Below are 22840 nucleotides of genomic sequence, written 5' to 3'. Positions count from 1 at the left end.
GAAAGATCACACCCACAAAAGAAATACATGGTAGTGCTTTTTAAGCTAAAAAGCATTCTGGAAGGAACACTGTTATCACATCATCAGCGAGTGATGAATGGCTATAAAAACAAGGAGAACAAAAAAAAAAATCTAGATGATGCAAATAAATCAACTATTTGTTTTGGCAAGTCTCACTTCATTTCAGTGATGATGACAATATTTGTTTTTGTCTTTTGGGAAGAAAGGACTGTCTTGATGTTTTTAAGTTTTGCTTTGTCCATTTCTCTGCCGTTCATGGATGGGACACACGACCAGGAGCAACCTTTGAATGATAGTTTTAAATTAATTCTCTCTTTGAAATGAGAGCCAAAGACAAATGTCAGACCACTGGTGCATAGAATTAGTGAAAAGCCTTGGTTACTCTAAGAATATAACTGATGTTGAATACATTACGGTCCAATCATGCTTCTTTTCAGAGTGATTTGGAGAGCAGATGGAAGCTGAGAGTCCCAGGATGGTTAACTTCTTCTACAACACATTCCCTTGTTGAACTGTATGGCTTACAACAGTGATTTCCAAAGTGGAAGGCACCAGCCTCTGAAGGAGCATGTGAAACGAACCTAGAGAATGAGAAAATGAATTGGAACATTTATTATATTTATGTTTATTTTTTTTAGTATATAGTTTTGAGTATATTTTACAATGTATATAATACTATTATAGTAATTTTTATAATTTATAAAAATACATACACACATATATACATATGTGTGTGTGTATTGATTAAAAATGTTTTCTGGGGAGACCTCGATTAAGCAATTTTGGGAATCACTGTTGTAGAAAGGGTTTGGAGTTTGATCTGGGTTTAAATTTCTCTGTCACCTTAGTGATCTGTGTTTCCCAGTCACTTACCAGTTCTTAGTTATTCTAGGGGAATTAAGAGGAGAAAGCAATGGATTCGAGTCCTTTAAATGTAAAATGAGGTCATATGAGTGGGCCATGATCCAACATGACTGATGTCTTTATAAGAAGAGGCGATTAGGATGCAGACACACATGAGGGAAGACCTTATGAAAACGTGTGGAGAAGATGGCCATCTACGAGCCAAGGAAAGAGGCCACAGAAGAAACTAACCCTGCTGACTCCTTGATCTTGGACTTCTAGCCTCCAGAACTGTGAGAAAATAAATTTTTTTGTTGTTGTTTAAGCCACCTAGTGCATGGTGTTTGTTATAGCAGTTCTAGAAAACTAATAGATCTTTTCAATTATGTGAGAATTTTGTTCATTTACAGAAGACTCTTTCAATGAATTCATCAAGAATGCATTCTCTCTCCCTCTCCCCCCCCAAACACAATTAAAAATGTCAGATACAAAAAATATATAAGAAACAGTAAATTTTATAATTAGATTTAAATAACTGCAGATGCATAACGAACAAAACTAATTACAATCTGAAACTAAATTCCCAGATGATTGACACACAGGAGGTGGTGGGCAGGTTTGTAACTGCAAGGTCAAGATGAAGGAAGAGAGCAATGTGGTGATGGTGAAAGTATGTTGAGGTCCTTGTAAGTTTCTCATCTCGTGGAAGAAAATAGAATATGGCTACCAATTAAATCTAGATATCAATAATAATATATATTTATTGTGGCATTAGTTTTTAAATTAGAGGAAGAGAATAATTTCTAATTCATAAGAGAAAAACATGACACAAATTAAACTATTATTAAAAGGCAAGAAAATAAAAAAGAAACATTATAAAAATAAAACATAAAATAAGGTGAAAGAGATAAGTCCATATGTTTCCAAAATCACAATAAATGTGAATGAGCTAAAATCTCCTTTTAAAGGATTACTCAAGTTAGTAAAACCCAAAATATTGTCAGTTATTAACTCTGGGAAAGAGAATCGAATTGAAGAGGGCATCTTTACATTTTACCATAAATATATCCTTATTGTTTAATCTTCCACAATAAAAATGTATTCCTGTGTTACTTGTGTAATTAGAAAGCATTTTTTTAAGATGATATTAGAGTCAAACCCAGATTTCTGGCTCCAGAAATAATTCTACTATATACATTGCATCCACCCTTGAGCAAGTCAAATCCCTTCTTTGGACTGTAATATCTGTATCTATAAAATGGAAGTGGTGGGTCATGTTTATGACTCTTAAATTTTGTCCCAAAGAAATATTTTAGAAGCCACGTCGGGAGTTCAGAGAAAACTATGTGAGTAGACTATTAGATCGCCTATTTATTTCAAGCAGGGGAGTTCTTTTACCTGCTTTATATATTGATGTTCCATTTAATACCATCTATAGAAAACAATTTTGAAACTGCTATCCTCAGAGACTTCTAAAGTCCCTTCTAATTTTAACATTCTAGAGTACTCACCATTTCCCCATTTCTACAATGAATACACTTTTGCATGAAAACAGACCAAGGATATCTCATAAGAGGTTGTGCTGTATCCATACTTGTGAATTTACCACAACCTTCTTTACAGTGAAATATTTCATCACTCAACCAATTCTTTTGTGCGTGGGCATGTAACGAAAGAGCTAATGTGGCTGATTTGAAAGGCTGGATTTCATATACTCCTCAGTTAGGTACCACCTACACCTAACCTCAACATCCAGGTCAGCACTGATAGAAAGCATCTTCACCTGCGAGACAAATGACCTGAATTTCAATCTGGTACCTGCTCATTACTCATTGTCTGGCCTTGAACAAGTGAGGTTCCTCAGTTACCTCAGCCATAACATGAAGACTAACAAGAATTAGACTAATAAGAATAGTCTATAAAATCTCTGAACTTCTTGTCAGCTATTAAATTCTAAAACTCATGAGTCATTGATGCTTGATCAAAGCCAAAATAGAGAAGCCAGGCAAAGAGAAATTAGACCTCCAAAGAAAATGTGAGTTTACTGAGACTTATCAAGACTTGTCATAAATATGTTGCACTGTCACGTTAAATTCTTAAGGAGAGAAATATGATGAGCAAAGTAACTCAAAACTTTTCAGAGAAAACGTTTCTTCATAAGATGGCAGGCCATGGAGTGACAGGACACGGTAATCAGCTGGCCTTTTTTCCCCAAGCTTCTTTGAAGAGATTATCTAAGTATCGTTTCAGACACCCATCACTCTTATTTTTAGCTCTGAGTTCTCTTCACGAGTGTACTGACCTGTGGCTTGGAGTTCCAGAGGGCTCCCAGATATGGCTCATGATTCATTTTCAGGTACTTGCATTGATTTCCAGGAAGGTCAGAGGAGCAGGAGCCTGGAAAAAATGATTTTAGACATAAAACCTTTCATTCCTGTTCTAAACTTCATCAAAAATTTACACTCCACAAATTGATTCCTTGGTGACATAGGTGATTGGCAATTAAAACAGAACCCAAGTGATATTGTTTCCCAAGGGCCTCACAGCTGGTGTGGGGGAAACAAAACTCAGGGCTTTGGTCACAGGCTATTTTCAGCCTCTGATAGCAGTTGTGTTACTCATGTCTCATTCCCCCTCTCCCCTCAGCCTCCCTCCCGCCCTTCCTCCCGTAGGCCGAGGCTGGCAACAGTCTCCATATATTTAAAAAGGACAAGAGTCCCCCCTCTTACTCAGTTGAGCTGACAGAGACCACACAGGCAGGTAAGTGTAGCAAAGCAGGTGTATGGGCTGGGGGTGGGCTGCTGGCTTGGTGGCTGATTGGTACTATGAGAGGTCCCATAGAGTAAAGGTGCATTTCACATCCCAAGTACCAGCATCCTCTGATTTTGTGTGAGCAGACTCAAGTTATGCTCAATTCTGGTGTGGACCTAGCAGTTGTTTAGAAAATTCGTAAAAGGGCAATTGACATTTGGGGGTTTAAGGGAACCTCACAGAGAAATGAGTAGGAATTATTTTTGGTCTAAAATTATTTTCATGGTGGAATAATGTTTCCTATTGTCTTAGTCAAAAGACCTGCATTCCAGTCCTGGAACTACATAATGAATGGATGTATGACTTTGAGAAAGTTCTTGCCCCCAGGGTCTTGGTCTCCTCTATAAGGATCAATTAGATGTGGTGACATTTTTCTAAACTGTAAAGTACTATGCAATTATAAAGTGGTATAATAGATACAATAAGGCAGAATCCAGCTTTCCAGTGCTCAGAATACAAGGAATTGTGCTATTCCAAAGGCATGGGTGGATGACTGAGACTTCTATAGTTCACTGAACCTCATCTTGCACATAAGAAATACTCAATGAAGTTTGTTGGTTTAAAATTAATTTTACATCCCAATGATATTCAGCAACAGGCTTGCTTTTGATAATTTAAAATTAATCAAAACAGGATCTGAAAAAAAAAAAAACATTGCTATGTTGAAAAATCCATTTAAAGCTCTATTTAGTGGGAGGATAATTCCCAGTTTGGGGTGAGAGGGTGATTCCCAGGGCTTCCTCTAGGTTTCGGTCAAGATTTTTTTTTTTTAATATCCTGAGTGGAAACGCTACCCAAAGATCAATTTCTGTTCCCATCCCTGAGATGGGCGGTGACTCCCTCAAGAAAAAGAAGTGAGATGAACCAGGTGGGAGGAATCTTGTCTCTATAGTACGAGTCAATGCAATTTAATGAGCTTGTATTGACTGACCGTCTCCTGTGTCTGGGCTGTGGAGGTAGGGGAAGCACTGATGTGGGGAAGGGTGGGGAAATAGGGAGAGCCTATGTCCTCAGTATGCTTTTGGGGTGAATCTCAATGCTGGGTACATCCAATTCATCACAACATACATAAAACCGCTTTATGACTCAGAAAATATAAGAGATTCTTCTGGCTCGGTTTTGGTTCCATCCTAAACAACCCAGTCATTAAAATGAGCCCTGCCTATTGGCAGGGAATGCAGCTGACCCCCAGAGCTCAGTGTCTTCTGCAGCCCATACCCCACATGCACAGGCCATCCATTAGAGAAAGGGGAGGCAGGCCAGGGGGCAGGATGGAGGAGGAAGGAAGGAAGGAGGAGGGATGGGGCAGGGGAGGGAGGGGAAAAGGAAGGAAGGAGGGGAGGAGGTGGGGGAGAAAGAGAAGAGAGAGAGAGATTGAGAAAGAGTGAGCAGGATCATTCGACAGGCAAATAGCCATGATCTTATTGGAAAAAGTGGAGACAGAATCTTGGTAGAGTACAAATCCAGAAATCCTGGGAACCTGAAGACGGAAGAAAATAAAAAGGGTCAGTCGTAGAGTCAGTTCAAATTCTAACTCTATTGCTTAACTTCTCAGAGTTTCCATTTTCTGAACAGTAAAATTAAGGTAAGGCCACCTATCCTAAAGGGATCTGTTAGAATCAAATGAGATAAATATAAGAAAGTACTTTGCAAAGCTTAATAAAACTGTACATAAAGGCCTCCGAGAAAAGGCACAGGGCCAAAACTGATGGACTGCAGGAAGATTTCTTGCTAAGAATAAGTGTGATGATAAAAGTCCAGAGGTCAGAGTGAATAACAAGCTGACCAGGAGTTAGAAGATAACTAATTTGTTTTACAAGACAAAAGACCCAGTCTAGGAATATAATACACAAGAAATACAACTCGTGAGGCATGCAGACTTCCAGTTACAAGCATGCTGCTCACATGTCTGGAAATACTGTATCCAGGATGGGGCTTCATGGACAAAGAGACATGCAATGCCTTCCAATGTGAAGAACCACAGGTATTCATTGCAGTGAAGAAAAGCAGGAAAGGAGACAATGATTGTCTTGAGGGTGGCTGAGGATGGAAGCCTTTTCTGAGCCTCAATAAGAGCCTCATCGTGAAAAAGGGTTAATCATGAGTTGTTGGCTCTTTGCTGGCCTGTGAAGGCACAGAAAAATATTAGCTTATTTAACTGTCATTGAGTCTTGCAAGAAGTCATTCTTCAGAGGAAGAAATGAAAGATCAAGGAAGCAAAGTAATTACTTGGCTAGAAAGTGGCAGAGCCAAGATATAACCCTGGGTGCAACATGGTCATTAAACACAAATTATAAAGGTCGAAATATAACAAAGTGAGTTTCTGACAGTAAAAGTCAGCCACACTTCAGAGATAACTTCAGAATAGGTGTAATATGACCCGCGTGTTACAGCCTTAGTGTAACAGGCAGCCGTGCCTACCATGTCTAAGTTTTAAATGGATGAGAGCCAACACTTGAGTTCATTTCTGTGCTGGGAATAAGTAAGCTATGCTTCCCAGGCTTTGTGAAAGCACCTGTTCATGGGGACTTCATATATCTGTTCAGAAGCTTAGAAGGAAGCCACTGACCTTGAGTGTCCTACACGAGGGAGCGGAAGGGCATGGTCTCCCTGGGTCACGGAAAGGGACTATGCTTGGGCTCGCTGCTTCTCTTCAAAGCACAGGTCAACAGCGAGGTCAGCTGGTGTTAGGCACCAGAGCTGCCAAAGCAAGGAAACAGCTCCCCAGGACGTAGGCTTAGGACCTTGCCTGACATGCCATCCCTGGCACTTGGCACCCTAATCTCCGCAGGGGGGCTTTCTCCCGGGCCTGGCTGCGTCTGTTCCTGGGTGCAGCTCACTCTGGAAGGTGGGAAACACAGTTGGTTCACAGTCTGAACTAGAAGGGCCACAGAGAAAAAGCAAGTAGAAACTTGTTTGTTTTAAGAAAATGGATTTAAAAACTAGAGATAAAATAATAATGATAACAATAATAGTGATGATAAAAGTAAAATGATTAAACACCTGCTATGTATTAAGCATTTATCTATAGTACTTGCATTAGTAGTAGTATTTTATTTAACCTGAAAACAACCTTCTAAAATAAACCTTCTCATCCTATCTACATGCATGAGGACCCTGGGCTCAGAGATTTTGAGCTATTTGCCCACGGTCCAGCAGAGAGTGTTTTTTGAACGCTGGTCTGGTTCGTTCCAAAGCCCGTGCTTTTCCCACTGTGCTACATCATCTCTCTTACCTGGAGAATAGGAGAACAGAGAAGAGGCAGTGTTGAGAGGAGTGCCGCTGGGCAGCATTTCTGCAAGGCGAGGCCCCCATCACCATTCTGATCTCTAAATCTGTCTCTGGGCTTGAAGGACCCTTGAAGAGGCTTTACTGCATTTCAGCTACTTGGACATCCAACTCCAGTAGAACTAAAATCAATAGGCAGAGAGAACTCTCCAGCCCCAAAGGAGCTTTCTCCATGTTTGAATAGCACTGACTCTTAGAAAGTCCTTCATTTTACTGGATCGAGTTCATTCTCCCTGTTACTACCACCCATGAGTACTCTGTCTGTCCTATGGAGAGACAATGGGTCAATCAGATACCAATTCCTTTCAACTGCCAAGTTTGGCTAATGAAGGTGCTGACACTTTTCCCCTCTCCAGAGTGTTGGAAGCAGGGACATGGGGTATAGAACCAGCCTGCTCAGGGTTTGAATGGCAGCTCTGCCACTTACTAGCAGTGTGACCTCAGACAAGTCACTTAAGCTCTCTGAGTCTTAGTTTTTCTCATCTGCAAAATGAGGAGAACAAAATTTGCTCTGCAGGGCTGTTGTACTAAAGATAGTATATATAAAGCAAATGGTACATAGTAAACAATTAATAGCAGTTAATGTTAATATAAAAACGTAGCTTTGGAGTCAGAGAGACCCAAGTTCCAATTAGCCAGTTGGGTAATACAATTTTCCTAAGACTCTGTTTCCCCATCTCTAAAGTAAATTTTATAATATTACCTACCTTGAAGGGTTGCTGTGAAGATTAAATGAGATATGACAGTACCTGGCCCGAAGGCTGGTCTCCAAACATACTTTAGCTTCAATAATATTATTATATTAGTAATGATTATGATTATGACTTAGATTTCAGATATGTTTCTATGATCCAATATCTTTGCCCTAGCCAGTGCAGACAATTTAACTTACTATGCGGAATCAGGCATCTAACACAATGACCAAATGAACCTGAGCTGAAGGTGGCACTGTTTCTTCAGGTGTCTGCTCAAAATCATGGCCTCAGGTTTCCTCCTAAGTGTTTTAATGGACCCTTACAAAGAAGAAACTGATCACTCAGTGCCCATTTTATCTATCCCACCCACTTTTGCCTTAAGGTATCACCTTTCAGCTTGTAGTTGGTAGTTTAAAAAAAAAAAGAAAAAAAAAATGTTGGATTAGGAAGAATGTGCCTAAGATACATGGTTGGTTATTCTTTAAAAATTCAGATTGATACATGACAACTGAGAGTTATTGTAGAAAAAAATTAGGTCTTACATTTTACAATACAGTTTACAAAATGATTTGACGTACTCAAACTGCTACAGTCCTCCTAGCAATAGTGAAACAGAAAGGACAATTATGCCCGTTTTAGAGGAGATATTAAAGTTCAGAGAGCTTGACTGGTTTTCCTAGATCACACAGCTTCAGAGAGGCAAGACAGAATGAGAATTCTGACCTTCTGCATCTGATCCAGTGCTTTTCCCACACTACAGCACATAATCTCTTACACAGCATTATTCATTAAGAAATCTATACAAGTCATCTATCACTGGGATCTGGGTATCCAAAAATCTAGAATCCACCCTCTCCCTAGCTGACATAGCAGGGCTTGCATTCTATCCCATCCTTGTAAATCTCAGACTGTTCCCCATTTCGATCCTGAGCCACGACTTCTTCTGTGATAATGCAGCCACCTCTGGGACTAGCCCAGGAAGTAGTGCCAGGTGATGTGATGGAGACTGTGGCCCAGGGGACAAATGGGGCTGAGTGACAGGCAAGCCTATATTTGGTGTCCCACCTTCTGTGACCCTTGCCTGTGCCAGGCAACACTGATAAACAAATGGCCCATCCCTTGGCATCTGAATAGCGTAAACTCACATTCTGGGCCTGGCTACAGGAGTGTTGAGACACAGGAATTCCGAAGCAATGCAGGAGGCTAAAAAGGTTATGTATGTAAGCCAGGACCTAAATGTGTTTCCAATCATAGTGACTTAATGAGAAAACTGGTACTATTTGAAATTCCCTGAAATAAAGGGGTTAACAATACCTTGCCTTTAAATAGCTTCTCAATAAAGTAGTCCCCATTACCTGTGGTTTTGTTTTCCATGGTTTTAGTTACCTACAGTCCAAAAATGTTAAATGAAAAATTCCAGAAGTAAACAATTCATAAGTTTTAAACTGCTTGCTGTTCTGAGTAGCATGATGAAATCTTGTGTCGTCTCACTCAGGACGTGAATCTTGTATCCACTCTGTATATGTGCCCCCTCTGTTAGTCACTTAGCAGCCGTGTTGGTTATCAGATCAAGTGATATGGAATAGCAGTGCTTATTTTCAAGTAACCCTTATTTTACTTAATAATGGCCCCAAAGTGCAAGAGTAGTGATACTGGCAATTAAGCTATGACAAAGAGAAGACATAAGTGCTTCCTTTAAGTGAAAAGGTATGTATACATAGCTGTAAAGTATTTAAGTGCATATATAGAATTTAGTACTACCCACAGTTTTAGGCATCCACTGGGGGTCTTAGAACATATCCTCAGCAGATAAGGAAAGGCTACTGTATTGCTTTAAATCCCATCATATTTCCATGACCTTTTACCATGGTCCTTTGAGGAACATGCAGGAGAGATTATTATTGCAATTTTTCACCAAGTTCAAGGTCACCAGGTCAAGATTAGAACCCGTGTCTTTCAATTCAAGATGCTTTACAACATCCTCTGCCTTTTGGCCTTTGAGTATTAGAAGAAAAAATCAGAGATGTCTTCTGTGTTTGGCCTCCACGGCTACATTTCCATCTTTAGAAATGGAATGAAGTACCTGTTTAATAGAATGCTTATAAATTTATATTTTGGGTTTCAAGTCCTGATATATGTATGTCAGATATTTATTATCACTTAAAAAAAAAATAAACCCTGTACTAGGATACATTACTTTGTGAAGAAGGTATTATCTGTAATCTTATCCTCACTTTGAAAAATATCACGTGTATGCAATTGCTAAATACACACACACACACACACACACACTCACAAGAGGCATATCTCTCTCCATTAACTTGCAGGACATGCCAATGAAATCTCCACCGGAGATCTGAAATGAGAAATTTGACCTAGGGTTGCTTTCAGGGGAAATTTCCACATCATTAATTTCACAAGTGTCACCGTCACATTTCTGGATACTTATTACATTTCTTCTTCTATTTTATATTATGTTGAAACTCAGGATCAAAATGAAGATGAGCAAAATTATGTGATTCTACCCTTTTCCAGAGAATATATCATCCTTAATCAGAGAAGGACAGCTCTTAGAAAAACATGTTAGCTACGAAAATACTCCCAAATGTTTACTTTCTATGCCTCTCCTTGTTTGTAAATGAGGAGGTTAGTCAATCTTTAAAATTTATTTCAACCCTAAACATCCTAAAATTTTTAATTGAGTAAAAAATAAACAATTTAGGCTCTTCTAGTGGATATTAAGGACTCTGTGCCTTTCTGTGTGCTCTTTTCTCTGCCTAAAGTATTCTTCCCCCGTTTCTCTATCTGGTGAACTCTTAGTTATCCTTCAAAACCCCATTTGGATGTGCCATCTTCTGTGATCCTCCAACAACTCATTGCTTTTATCCCCCATCTAAACATGGGTAGCCATTTCCTCCTTTGAGTTTGCATGGCACTTCTCACAAGACTCTTCTCTGACGTATTCTGGTTCCTGCCTATCTTCCTCACCAGAACGTGGGCTTCTCAGTTCTAGAGGACACAAATTACTCATTTTTATGTTTTCCTCCACTTGATTCCTCACCAATTCCTGGTGTAGAACTTGGCACATGAATGGTAGGTAGTAAATGCATGGTGAATAAATGAATATAGACTTGATCTCAAGACTTTCAACTCAAAATCCATTACTTTTTCCACGACACTAAACACTTGAACTGCAGAAATAGAAGCACATGTTTTCTTTTAAAATAGTTTTTTAAAATTTTTTTATTTTACTGAATTAAAAGAGCCTGCTTCTATGAGAAGAAGGATCAGATGTTCCTGGCTAACCTCACACTTTGTTTGTAAGTGGGAAAAGCTCCTTGCAGAGACATTTAGATAAGGATGTTCCCTTTGGTCCTAGTATCAGGTTCAGTAGCCTGTTTGCTATTTACCTTCTGTTTCTTAGCAAAACCTCTCTGTTATGAGGTTGGGAGACACATTCCTGACCAATGACCCAGGAGGGCTTAGTGGTAATCGCCAACTATTATAAGAAGATGACTGGCTTCCCGGAAGGGAAAGAGAAGGTCAGAAGCAGCCACTTGGAATGGCCCGATAGTGCTTGGTGTCAATGACAAGATGAAACACGGGCTTCTTAGAAACCAAAGGATTCCAGTGAAAATTCAGCCCTCCCGGGGCTTGCAGGGTTTCAGAAAATTCACTGAATATTAATGACTTACTTTAGTTCTATTCTGGGGAAACCGAAAACTAGATTCATATTTGCATATAGACACAGAAAGAGAAAAATATTTTTTGATGCTCCTCCTTGTCTAGCATCTTTTAAACATGATTCTCTAGTGAGGAGATAATAATGGCCCAGGGCTGTGGATATCAACGGCTCCCTGCAGCAGAATGTACTCAGAGGGTGTGGGAAGACACATGGCATCATCGCCTGGCTCCTAGGATCACACCTGGCACTATGAGCTCTGTCTAGTACCTTCATGACATTTTATCTCTAACCAACAGTGTGAAGCAGCAGGAAAAGAGTGGCTCTCTGTATAGTATAGGTGAGAAGACAGATGTAAGAGAAGCTACACCGTTCATCTCAATGCGCACAGCAAGTTGTGGGTCTCCCTGAAAGCAAAAGGTGGTTTTCCAGGCCAGTGATACAGTGGAGTGCCAACACAGCTTATTGCCTGGTCAATGATAATTCTTTAAAAAATGAATTAATGAATGGGAGGAATAAATCTGAACAGGATATTCTATATTTATATATTTCTATAAGCAAGATAAACTAAAGCTTTGCTACCCATAGGGTGGCCCACTAATAGCAGCACTGCCTGGTGTCTGTTAGAACTGTAAAATTTCCTGCCCCTCCTCAGATCTACCGAACTGGAATCTGCATGCTCGCAAGATCCAAGGTGAATCGAGAAGCACCAAACTACATAAGATGATAATACTATTTTCAGAGGTTATTGCCATTTCTGATGGAATAATTTTTGAAACCCTAGATAGAGAAAAGAATATTTAACGTTTATATACACAAAACTAGCTCATCCATTCCTACCAAGAACCCTGTGAGGGCCACAGGTGCTTTTAAAATTGAACATAAGAGGAAACTGAGTCCCAAAGTAGTAAATTGACTTGCTCAGAGCTTTATTCAATGACTTGTACACAGTAAACTATTTGATGGATGAGTGAATGAATGAATGAACCACTACTAAACAAACTGGGCTGTATCTTAGTCTCCAGACCATTGCACTACTAGTGAGTGGTCCCCTCTCGAGGCCACCTTAAATCAGGGTATTTGCTTTATATCCTGTTAGACTTGACCTTGGTCAGAGTCTTCAAGATGCCAAACTGGGGTGGAGGAGCGAAGTGCGGAGCCTGTGACAAGACAGTCTACCACGCAGAAGAAATCCAGTGCAATGGAAGGAGTTTCCACAAGACCTGTTTCCACTGCAGTGAGTTGGGTGAACACCATGAGGGTCCCCCAGCATCCAGAGGGCATTTCAAAGTTCACATTTAGCCACAGATAACTGTATGCTAGTGGTTCTCATGATAGTATAATCCCAGGACAAGCAGCATTGCCATCACCCAGGAACTTGTCAGGACTATCACTTGTGGGCCCCACCTTAGGAAAAGATGGTGCTGTCCTGAGCACCCTCTTGCCAAACTCTTGCCCAATCTCAGAGGCTGTTTCCCTACAGCTCAAAGTCAGAATGAGCTGGCCTAACGCTGTTCTCAGTGGTAAAAACTTTAACGCAGCGGCGACATTTACAAAGTGTGACTTGGCAGAGAAAGACAGCTGTTACTTATCTGAAGCCAGGATGGATCTGGCCCTAGGTACCTTTCCCACTGGCCAGCTGTCACTGAAGTCAGCTGCAACCGGCTTTTCCTAAGAACCTGTGTCAGACTATCCGGGGTGGGGGGAGGGGGCAGGAAGGGGGCAAAGGGCAACATGTGCCAATTCTGTAAGAGTCAGAAAGGGAAGAGTTCTAGGACCTGAGCAGCAGTAACTTGACAAAGGGATCTTGACCATCATCCACCAGGCATAGATTCACAGACATTAAAACTGGAGGAACTTTAAGACCCTGTGCTCACCTGGAAGTGTGGCTCCGCATGACTCATATGACTTAGACGAGTCATTTCTTATCATTGAGTCCAGGTCACAAGCATCTGCAGCAGAGTCAGGAGTAGAACCTATATCTTCATATTCCCAGTCCAGAGACTCTGACATCTTTGCATTCTGGAGTTTCTTAGTAGCTAGCCCTGTTTGGGAGGAGGCCACTTACCTTCTTTGACTCCCTTCAGTAAGTCTGGCTTAAGCGTTAGCTTCACCAGACATTTAGCAGACCCTCCTCCCCACACAGTCCCTCACCCATCTCCATGCCTCAGTCCAGTGGCCACAAGGCATCACACTGCCCCAAACTGTTTCAAACAGAACTCAAGGGTTGGGCTCCATCTGTTAGGGCAAGAGACACTGCATCCTTAAGCTGTCAGAAATAGTAATGTTTTATCTGCTGCAGGAGTTTCCATTATCCCTTACCTCCCACAGCAAACATAATTATCATCAAAGAACTAGGGAAAAGGCTGGAGTGATTGGGTTGGCAGATTCACTAACGCTTTGGGTTTTAGTAATGGGTAATTATTTTTAAATCATTGGACACATTAATCAGATTCATTATTATTATTATCCAGAAATCATTGCTTGAGAATTTATCCATATCCCTCTGGCTTTTGTCCAAAAGCTAATATCCTTTATAAAGAATGGGAGTGAGGAATATTGGAAAGAACACTGAAATTGAAGTAAAAATGACTAGAGTTTGAGTCTGGGGTCTGCCATATACTGTGGAATCTTGGGCAAGTCATTTCTCTATCAAGCCTCGATTTCTCCATCTATAAAATAGAGCTGGTTATATGTACTATACAGGTTGTTACAAGAAGAAAACCAGAGTTTTTGATATGGAAATCCAGCCCTCTAGGTTTTTATTCTCCTTTGATCAACTTTGATACCTGAGTGGGAACAGAAAATGGTAGGGAAGCTTCCCACGGTAAGGAGCGTTTTGTCTTTCCCAGACAGCGGGAAGATGCCCTGTTCAATAGAGCCACGGAAGAAGGAATTTGAACATTTGGTGGTACATTCCCCTTAAACTTGTGATATCTTCCTTAGAACTCGTAGCTGGGATGGGGATCTGAGCAGCATAAGTTTCTAAAGTGGTAGAAGGATCCTAGAGAGAAGTACACTTTTTAAATATCATCACAAGACGTGCCTGTCCACAGGCCACCCTACACCTGACAAAAATAGGGTTCAGAGAGCAGAGTCTACCTAAGCCTGTCCTCTGGCCAGTGTTTGTCTAATTTTTAGACAAATCTTAATCCTCCCTACCAGTGCTGTCCAAATAAAATATAATGCAAGCCACATATATAAATTAAAATTTTCTAATAACGATATTTTAAATGGTACCAAGAAACAGGTAAAATTAGTTTTAAAACATTTAACCTAATATATTAAAAAATTATAATTTCAATGGGTAATCAATATACAAATTATTAACAAAATATATTCTATTCTTTTTTTGTTTGTATTAAGTATTCGAAATTCAGTGTGCATTATGTGTTTACAGCACAACATGTGGCAGGCGAGTGGCTTGTCTTATATGCTTTGCATTATGGGGGACACTTTACATTAGGTACAGCTCTACTGTGCCTGTGTATGAACGTTGGTCAGAAGCCAGAATGTGGCTCTAGAATTGGCCAGGGCATGATAGGGCATAAGCAGTCTTGGAGTGATGGATATGAGCATAAGAGTAGGAGTCAAAGGATCTGAAGCCAGTTATGGCTCTGCAACTTACGACTGGATAGTTGTGGACAAGTCACTAATCTTCATTCACACATGCGTGCATGCATTCCATCCACTTACTCATTCATTCATTCATTCAACAAATGTCTACAAAAGATTAATTCTGGGCCAGCCTCCATGCTATGTTCTGGGGATATTAAGATAAAAATCTTACTCTTAAGGAACTCTGAGTCAAGAACATCTATGAGTATTTGGAAAATTGCTTGGAGATTGATAACTGATAGCAACAAGAAGGGTGGAGACAGGTGTATATACTTTACGTGCCCAAATAGAAGGCATTTTTTTTCCCCAAGAATCAGTCCTCATAAAAGGGGTTTCCCTTATTTTCGAAGCCTTATAAACTCTCTTGTGCTATAAGATAGTCTCTCAGTTACTTTTTTATTAATTAAAAAAAATTTTAACAGAGTTTTAAGACACACAACACTGACATAATTGTTTAATGAACTTCCATATGCCTGTGTCCCCAGCCACGCAACCACCAACCTCTGGCCAATCCCATCTCATCTATATCCTTATCTTCCACTCCCACTTTCCTATTCAATTACTTTTTTTTTCTTAAATAAAATACCATTTAAAGAGGGCATATTAGCCTTAAGCAACCTCCTTCAATGGTGAATTGCTTATAGAGCAGCGGTCCCCAACCCCCAGGCTGAGGACCACTCTCTGGCCTATTAGGAACCGGGCCACAAAGCCAGAGGTGAGCAGTGGCTGAGCGAGTGACGCTTCATCTGTATTCGCAGCCACTCCCCAGCACTAGCATCACCGCCTCAGCTCCACCGCAGATCATCAGGCATTAGATTCTCATAGGAGAATCGACCGGTTCCTGGTGCCAAAAAGGTTGGGGACCACTGTATAATACAGAGGTCACTTGGATGGAAGAGTTCTAAAAGAAAAAAAGGAGGCAAAAAAAATTAAATGCACATATATTCTTATTCCTGGAAATATGACCTCACTATTATAAGCGCTGAGCATCACCATAAACAGCTTTGAAGGATCACTGTTACAAAGCAGTTCAACAAGTTATTAAGTTGTGGAAATCCTACTTATTTTTTAAAAGCTGTCCTAATGTTATGCTAATAGAAATTTCTTATTGAGATACAATTTCCAGGTGACAGCCTCCTACTCACGTGCAAATAGGGCTGCCTCTCATGCTGACAGAATGGACATGAGTTGCTCTGGAGAGCTGGGCCAGCTGTCTCAAAAAGACACTCTGGTGATGAGGGAGATGAGATGCTAAAGATGCAGAGAAAGAATTTGAATATAATTGTTTCCTGAATTTGTGTGAGATTAGAAAAACATAACACCTCCAAATTGATATATGATTGATTTATATTATTAAATTAAATATTATAAGTAGTCATTTGACACTTTCATTTACATCTTTAAAAGTTATTTTCAAATTGGCAAAAGAAATCTATAAATCTTCTCTTTGGAAAAATAGAGACTTGTCTTACACACTTTACATTATGGGGGACACTTTACATTAGATAATGTACAGTGACCAGGGGGCTTGAGCCAATATAAGCCTAAGGCTCTTGAAGCAGGTCTACCCCCATCACCACCTCCTTGTTTCCAGAACTGGATCATAAGTAGTTGCCTCAGTGGAAACTGTCACCTGGAATATTACTGTGCTCTTCAAAGGCCATGATAAGTAGAGAAACTGCTCAATCCTGATTTTGAGATGACTAAAAAGAAAATAAGTTCCTCTCTTGCCTCGGCCCCTTACTCTTTACACACACATGCACACACACACTTCCCTGATGTCATTTAGGGTAAAACACTCAGAAATTTGGGTTCTTCCGATTCAGAGACAATATTCTTAGCTGGTCCGAAACCATATACTTAGTTCAAATTCCACGTCTTTCTAGCTGAGAGACCACTGGACACGTTTCCATTCTCTGTGCCCCCATTTTCTCATCTGTGAAATAACAACTGACATAGAATCTACAACCCAAGACAGATGTCCTGATCAGGAATCAAATTTGTGTTCTTGGCTGAAGGGCCCTTCAGGCTGGGTCTCTTGGCCCTGGGTGTGGCACTGAAGGGAAGAGGGGAAGAATCTAAGCCCATGCCCCTGACCTTCCTTTCTTTGGCAGTGGCCTGCAGGAAGGCTCTTGATAGCACCACGGTCGCAGCACACGAGTCCGAGATCTACTGTAAGGTCTGCTATGGGCGCAGATACGGCCCCAAAGGAATCGGGTATGGACAAGGCGCCGGCTGCCTCAGCACCGATACGGGTGAACATCTGGGCCTCCAGTTCCAACAGTGAGTTACTGTCGCACTTCTCCCAGCCTGGTAAAACCCCAGTTACCAAGATTGTTCATTGTGTTCCCATAGCAACGTTTTCTGGAAGTGGGAGAATAGACCCTATTGTTGACTTGCTGACAATAGGAATAGCCAGTCTCACCAAGTTTTAACAATGTGTCATCTCTCTGAAGATTCTCTTTAAATTATCTGCCTCTCAAATGGGCAATTACTTTTATATCGTGGCCTTTGGTTTGCATGTCAAGAGAAAACCCAAAATGCACAGATGTTCCATTGTTTGACCTTTGCAAAACTTCGTGGAATCTCTTTTCTTCTCTTTGAACATGTCTGTGTAAATCACATAAATATGGCAGGGAAGCAATGGCCATTTGCTGTGTACTTGTCACTGAAAGATTTCTTACCTTAAGTTGTAAGATGACTACTGGCCACATCACAGGAGAAGTAGGTCTGCAGAGATGGGCTGTGTGCCTCAGGAATAAACAATCAATTATGACTGTTCTATGGGTCTTCTTGGCTGCCTAGTGCCAATATGGTGCTGAGAATCCCCCAACATTATCTTAAGGAAACTGGAATATTACACCATGCCTCCTCCATCTACCAATCTGTTCTACCAATCTTGAAGATCACGCTAACCTCCAGCCCAGGACTGAGCATAGACTGACAGCTACTCACCTGCAGCTGCTGTCTGGCCAGCTGGTATCCAGGCTCAGCTCTGTAACGGGACAGGACAGAAAGGCTCGACCCAACTAAGGAAGTGTCCCAAAGAGAAATTAGACCATCTAAAGAGTCATCTGACCCCTTCTTGAGAGAGGAGCACATGGTAGAGCCTGAAAAAAGTGCAGGGATATGTAATTAGTCACTTTAATTTTTCTCATTACTCAATCCCAACTGGAACTCTGTTCAAAGAAGAAAGATGATTCCAACTTCATTATCTGCCATGCATTACCCAAAGCTTACTCTTCTATGGTAGGGCTTTCTTATGATGCTGCACAAAGAGGAGCAAGAGTCTGGAGACCTCAGTTTCACCCCGGCTCCTTCAGTTATGAGCTGCCTGACCTTGGGCAGTTGCCCCTTTGACTTTCCTCCAACTAGTCATGCCTACTTTAGAGGTTAGGGTGAGACTCAAGTGATAAATGGGCATGGAAACACCAAAATATATGGAAACACAGGAGCTGTTATTGTGCCTCTATCTTGGACATTGCTCACACGGAGACCAGGAATGCATCAGCTCATTGGACTATGGTTTGTTTAGTATCAACTGTCAAGATTCTATCTTGCTCTACCATATTTTCACAATTTATTTCAGAAAGCAGACCAGTGGGCTTTAAGGTGCTACAGAAAAACCTAAACTGTCATAGCAATAATAATGACACAATAATGACAATGACAATAATATAAGCTAACATGCATGGAACACTTGCTAAGTGCTTTACAACAGAAAAGTTTAAAATAAATTATAGCTAACATATATTAGCCCTTACTACATTCCAGGCAGGCACTATTCTAAGTGCTTTACTCATGTCACCTCATTTAAACCTCTCAACAACTCTGTGAGGAAGGCATTGAGATTATCCCCATTTCTCCTCCAGATGAGGAGTCTGAAGCACAGAGAAGTTAAGGAACTTGCTCAAGGTCACACAGCCAGTACTGTCTGCCAAGGGTGATCTATAGGTTTCATTCATTTGTCTATTTCCATCAGGTCCCCAAAGGCAGCACGCTCAGCCACCACCAGCAACCCTTCCAAGTTCACTGCAAAGTTCGGGGAGTCAGAGAAGTGCCCTCGATGTGGAAAGTCAGTCTATGCTGCTGAAAAGGTGATGGGAGGTGGCAAGGTAAGGACTTCTATATGAGCCAAATGGGATTTGCTCATCTCCATTAGAACAACTAGGAGGAATGAGAGAAGAAAGTAGAAACTGCAGATGGGTGGGAGTCAGACCGTTTATTCTCTTAACTCCGAGTGACCAATGTAGAAGCCATCCATCCTCGCCCGTTTTCCTGGGCTGTGACTATCACCTGCAATGCTCTTGGAAATGAGAACTGCTGAATTCAGTGTAAAAAGAATTATCTAACTAGGTGGAAGACACCTATCTAGAAGTTCTGGAGATACAGAGGTGCACAAGCCGCACCCCGCCCCCCCTCACCCCACTGCCCTTCAGTGTCTGCAATCCTTCCAGAAAGGTGTCACCACTACATAACTCTGTCTGCTGCTGGCATCACCACCGATGGATAGAGCAAATGCCTCACAGCATTAAGAAGCATCCTCACTTGCAAATGTCTTGCCAATCTGGGGAGTCAGCAAATGTCTGAGACAGTTATGCACACTTACTTTTATGAGTTCTAGTTTCAGGCCTGAAGTGAGGGTATTCACCAAAGGATTTAGGCCTGGCTTATACTAAATAAGCGGGGGAAGGGCCGTGGAAAAGTGTCTGACCAAATATGAGGCCAGTCTCCAGCCCAAGACTGGCCATTTGAAGACATTTGAGTACCCCTAGGCTGTGCCTTGTAGACTTGCAGATGTGCAGAAGGCAGGCAATCATCTGGATGACCTGAGCTGTGCAACTCTTTTCTGCCGAAAATACAGAGTTAACACGAGATTGAATTACTTGGGTAACTGCCTTATAGAAATCACTTTGATAAGTTTATTTTTAGGGGTTTGAAGAATTGCTGGCCAAATCCATAGCATCTTATTTTCTTCAAATCCCTGGAAAAATTATTTGGGGGCCTATCAGGTACATGAATGGCGAGGACTGTGGCGCTCCTTTATACGCTGTTGGTCAGGGGACTTAACATGGAAATAGAATTTGCTGTCCACCATATTAACCATGTATTAACCATATTAACTCTCCTGCTCTCCTGTGCTCCTCAGCCTTGGCACAAGACCTGTTTTCGCTGTGCCATCTGTGGGAAAAGTCTAGAGTCAACGAATGTTACTGACAAAGATGGGGAACTTTATTGCAAAGGTGAGTGGTTCCAGATGCTCCATAGAGACATTTTCCCAAGGGTCTTTGGGAGGAGAAGTTGCATCCATGCCAAGAGGCTTGTGTCTGCCAGGAAGCATGGCTGCTCAGCCCGAGAAGGGTTTGGGCTCTCAGGATGGGGAGCAAAACCGCCTAAGGGAAAGAAATCTCCTGCCTGACTGAGCTCTGTTCTTCTCCATTGGAGCTTGTGGCAGGACCCGATGCTTGCAGTGCTCACTCAGTGGTTCAGGGCAGCTGGGTGCCTGTGCAGAGGAGAGAAGAGAAGGGTTCTTGTCGTGATTCTGGTCCTGGAAGAGAGCACATGCCTGGACAAACAGCACTGCATTCTCTTCCAAAAACCCAAATACCCTCTGTCCATCTGAACGGTAGATAGGGGTGACTTGGGGGAGGAAGAATCCAGTTTGGCCTCCCTTCAGTTCATCAAGACCTTCCTGCCTCCCCACCCCCACTTCTTTCCTTCCTGACATTCCTTGCTGACGTTGCACATCACTTACTGATCACAGAGATAGAACCAACAAGCGGGTTTTCATTCTGGTCCTTGCAGCTGTGCCCCTAGGGGCATCGTGATCTCTTTGTCTTGTGAAGAGGTAGCAGAGGCTCAGCTCTTTCCTGATGATACAAAAAGGAAGGGATGCATTAGGATCAAGGCAGTGTGTTCTTAACCTCAGAGCCTCTCCTAGGCCTATTCTGGTTCTCATGAGGTCCTCCCACCCTTTCACTTAGTGATAGCATCTCATGATCTCCAACTGTGAGTGTTGGAGTGCGGTGAGGCGTATAACAAGAGAGGGGCCAGAGAACATTACTAACTCAGTCTGTAAGTTGCCAAGCTTTTCCTATAATGAAACAGAATGGGAACTAATGGTTTCCTTCTCCTCGCAGTAGAAGATACGAGAGTGTTCTCAGCATTCATAGGCCTTAAAACCCTAAAACATTGCTGCAGCCAGCAGGGAGATCAACATGCAGACAAATAATTGCATTTCCAAGTGAAAAAAGCTCTAGTAGAGGACCATACACAATGCAGTAGCATACAATAATAAGTGATCGGCCTGGTGTGTGAGAGAAGGCTTCTTAGAGGACAAGATTCCCCTAGGTCTTGAAGGATGAATGTGGGTTTAGGAAGGGGCATTCCAGAAACAGGAAGCAGTGAATGCAAAAGCACCAAAGCCAGGGCATCATGGTTCATGCCGGGACCTGTACGTCATTCTGTGTGCCTAGAGAGAGGCAGGAGGCAGTGGAAGACGAGGCTGGGCCAGACAACTGGGGCCCGATTATGCTGACTCAAATGAGAAAATGTCTGTGAACACAGTGAAGTGTAAAAAGTATTAATGATTTTTATTAGATGATCTAAATTAATTATAGTTCAATTTACTTACAAGTTAACTTATAAATACATTTATCAAGAGAATGCCTCTCACAGGTGAAAGGACTATATTCAGACAGAAGGAACTGAAATAATGGTGCTAACCAACCCATTCTCTCTCCCCTTGCCCTCTTTTCGTTCACAGTTTGCTATGCCAAAAATTTTGGCCCTACAGGTATTGGGTTCGGAGGCCTTACACAACAAGTGGAAAAGAAAGAGTGAAAAGTACACCATTTCTCAGATCTTTCATCGGCCTAAAGCATTTTCCACGTAATCCTGCCCAGATGACACCCCTCCCCAAACATCCTCTCGTTGGTAGTTGGACAGCATTTCTCTTCAGAAGTGACCATGGTCTTTACCCAAAGCTAGAAGAGACCTTTGGAAGAAAATTGTTAAAGTTTAATCTGTAACAAATGCTTTATTATTTACGATACCTGGGGTGGGAGAGGCAATAAATTAATGTTTTATCGGTACCTAGTGAGTCTCTGGATATTTTCTTCCAAACAGAAGTTTTCATAAAATATATAGTTTGAAAAACTAGCCGCAAAGAAAATAATAATTCCAGTGTCAACTGGGGTAGGAATGAGGAGGAAATAGGGGCAAAGGAAAACAGTCTTCCAGAATCTGTCGGCTGAACTTCTTACTAGTTATTACTGATGGAGAAGAAAACAGGGGGTCCCAGAGGAAACAGATAACACCGTAGCAAATTCTAAAAGGAAAATCAAAACTAATAAAACCGCTGAAGAGCTGATCCTTTTGTCCTATCACAGGCTTTGCTATATTACACATTTCATGAAAACTCAGAAACAGCAATAAAATGTAGGGTTTGCATGTGTTCTTGACGACAGGAGGATGATTTTCTTTTCTTCTAGAACGATTCTCCGGGATTCAGCAATTTTCTTAAAACGTCCCTTACATCAGACTGTCAGCCTCACAAATGAAATGCAGCCAATTAAAACTGTCCCTCTGCCTCCTCAGCAAGTTCTCAGCATCCCGAACACGTGGGTTTTCTCCAGCCTCTGCTTTTATCAACCACAGTGTTTCTCCCACCACCATGTAATTCTGAATTCCTTGGAGTAAATGCAAACAAAAATCTATTGATGTAAATTAAGATGCACTCGACTAAACCACGTTTTCTTTATACTCCAAGTCCCAAGAATGCTTTCTTTAAAATGAGCATTTATTCAGGGCTGCTTCCAGGCTGTCACAGCCATGGCCCTGCACTGACTTCAGTACTTATTTATTTTTTATACTGGAAATG

General features: G+C 41.3%; 1 protein-coding gene and 1 long non-coding RNA gene across 4 annotated transcripts; one reads left to right on the top strand and one right to left on the bottom strand.

Annotated features, from left to right (window-relative positions):
• The first annotated feature begins 3485 nt into the window (after positions 1-3485).
• On the top strand, positions 3486-22172 carry CSRP3 (cysteine and glycine rich protein 3). Of its 3 annotated transcripts, XM_039865559.1 has the most exons (6): positions 3486-3624; positions 12440-12577; positions 17073-17241; positions 18941-19073; positions 20108-20201; positions 21725-22172. In XM_039865559.1, the coding sequence occupies exons 2-6, from the start codon at positions 12466-12468 to the stop codon at positions 21799-21801; spliced, it is 585 nt and encodes a 194-aa protein (XP_039721493.1). In that variant the 5' UTR covers positions 3486-3624; positions 12440-12465; the 3' UTR covers positions 21802-22172. The 3 variants fall into 3 exon arrangements, with proteins under 3 accessions (XP_039721493.1, XP_039721491.1, XP_039721492.1); XM_039865557.1 differs by lacking the exon at positions 21725-22172 and having other exon boundaries at positions 3609-3624; positions 20108-20380; XM_039865558.1 differs by lacking the exons at positions 3486-3624; positions 21725-22172 and having other exon boundaries at positions 12385-12577; positions 20108-20380.
• Positions 20169-21729, bottom strand: LOC120604740 (uncharacterized). The gene is made up of 2 exons (XR_005653401.1): positions 20714-21729; positions 20169-20461 (listed from the first exon to the last, which is right to left on the bottom strand). It is a non-coding gene; the product is annotated as an uncharacterized LOC120604740 (long non-coding RNA).
• Positions 22173-22840: the final 668 nt, after the last annotated feature.

This window comes from Pteropus medius, unplaced genomic scaffold (assembly GCF_902729225.1).
Source record: "Pteropus medius unplaced genomic scaffold, Ma_sr-lr_union100, whole genome shotgun sequence".
NCBI classification, from domain to species: domain Eukaryota; kingdom Metazoa; phylum Chordata; class Mammalia; order Chiroptera; family Pteropodidae; genus Pteropus; species Pteropus medius.
The sequence above is the reverse complement of the archived record's forward strand: the minus strand, read 5'-3'. Positions and strand labels throughout refer to the sequence as shown.

What these genes read in the sequence shown, in the direction of transcription:
- CSRP3 (XM_039865557.1), top strand. Translation starts at nt 12,466, where the DNA reads ATGCCAAACTGGGGTGGAGGAGCGAAGTGCGGAGCCTGTGACAAGACA. An exon ending in CAAGACCTGTTTCCACTGCA is followed by an intron (nt 12,578 to 17,072) that starts GTGAGTTGGGTG and finishes TTTCTTTGGCAG; the next exon opens with TGGCCTGCAGGAAGGCTCTT. An exon ending in CTGGGCCTCCAGTTCCAACA is followed by an intron (nt 17,242 to 18,940) that starts GTGAGTTACTGT and finishes TATTTCCATCAG; the next exon opens with GTCCCCAAAGGCAGCACGCT.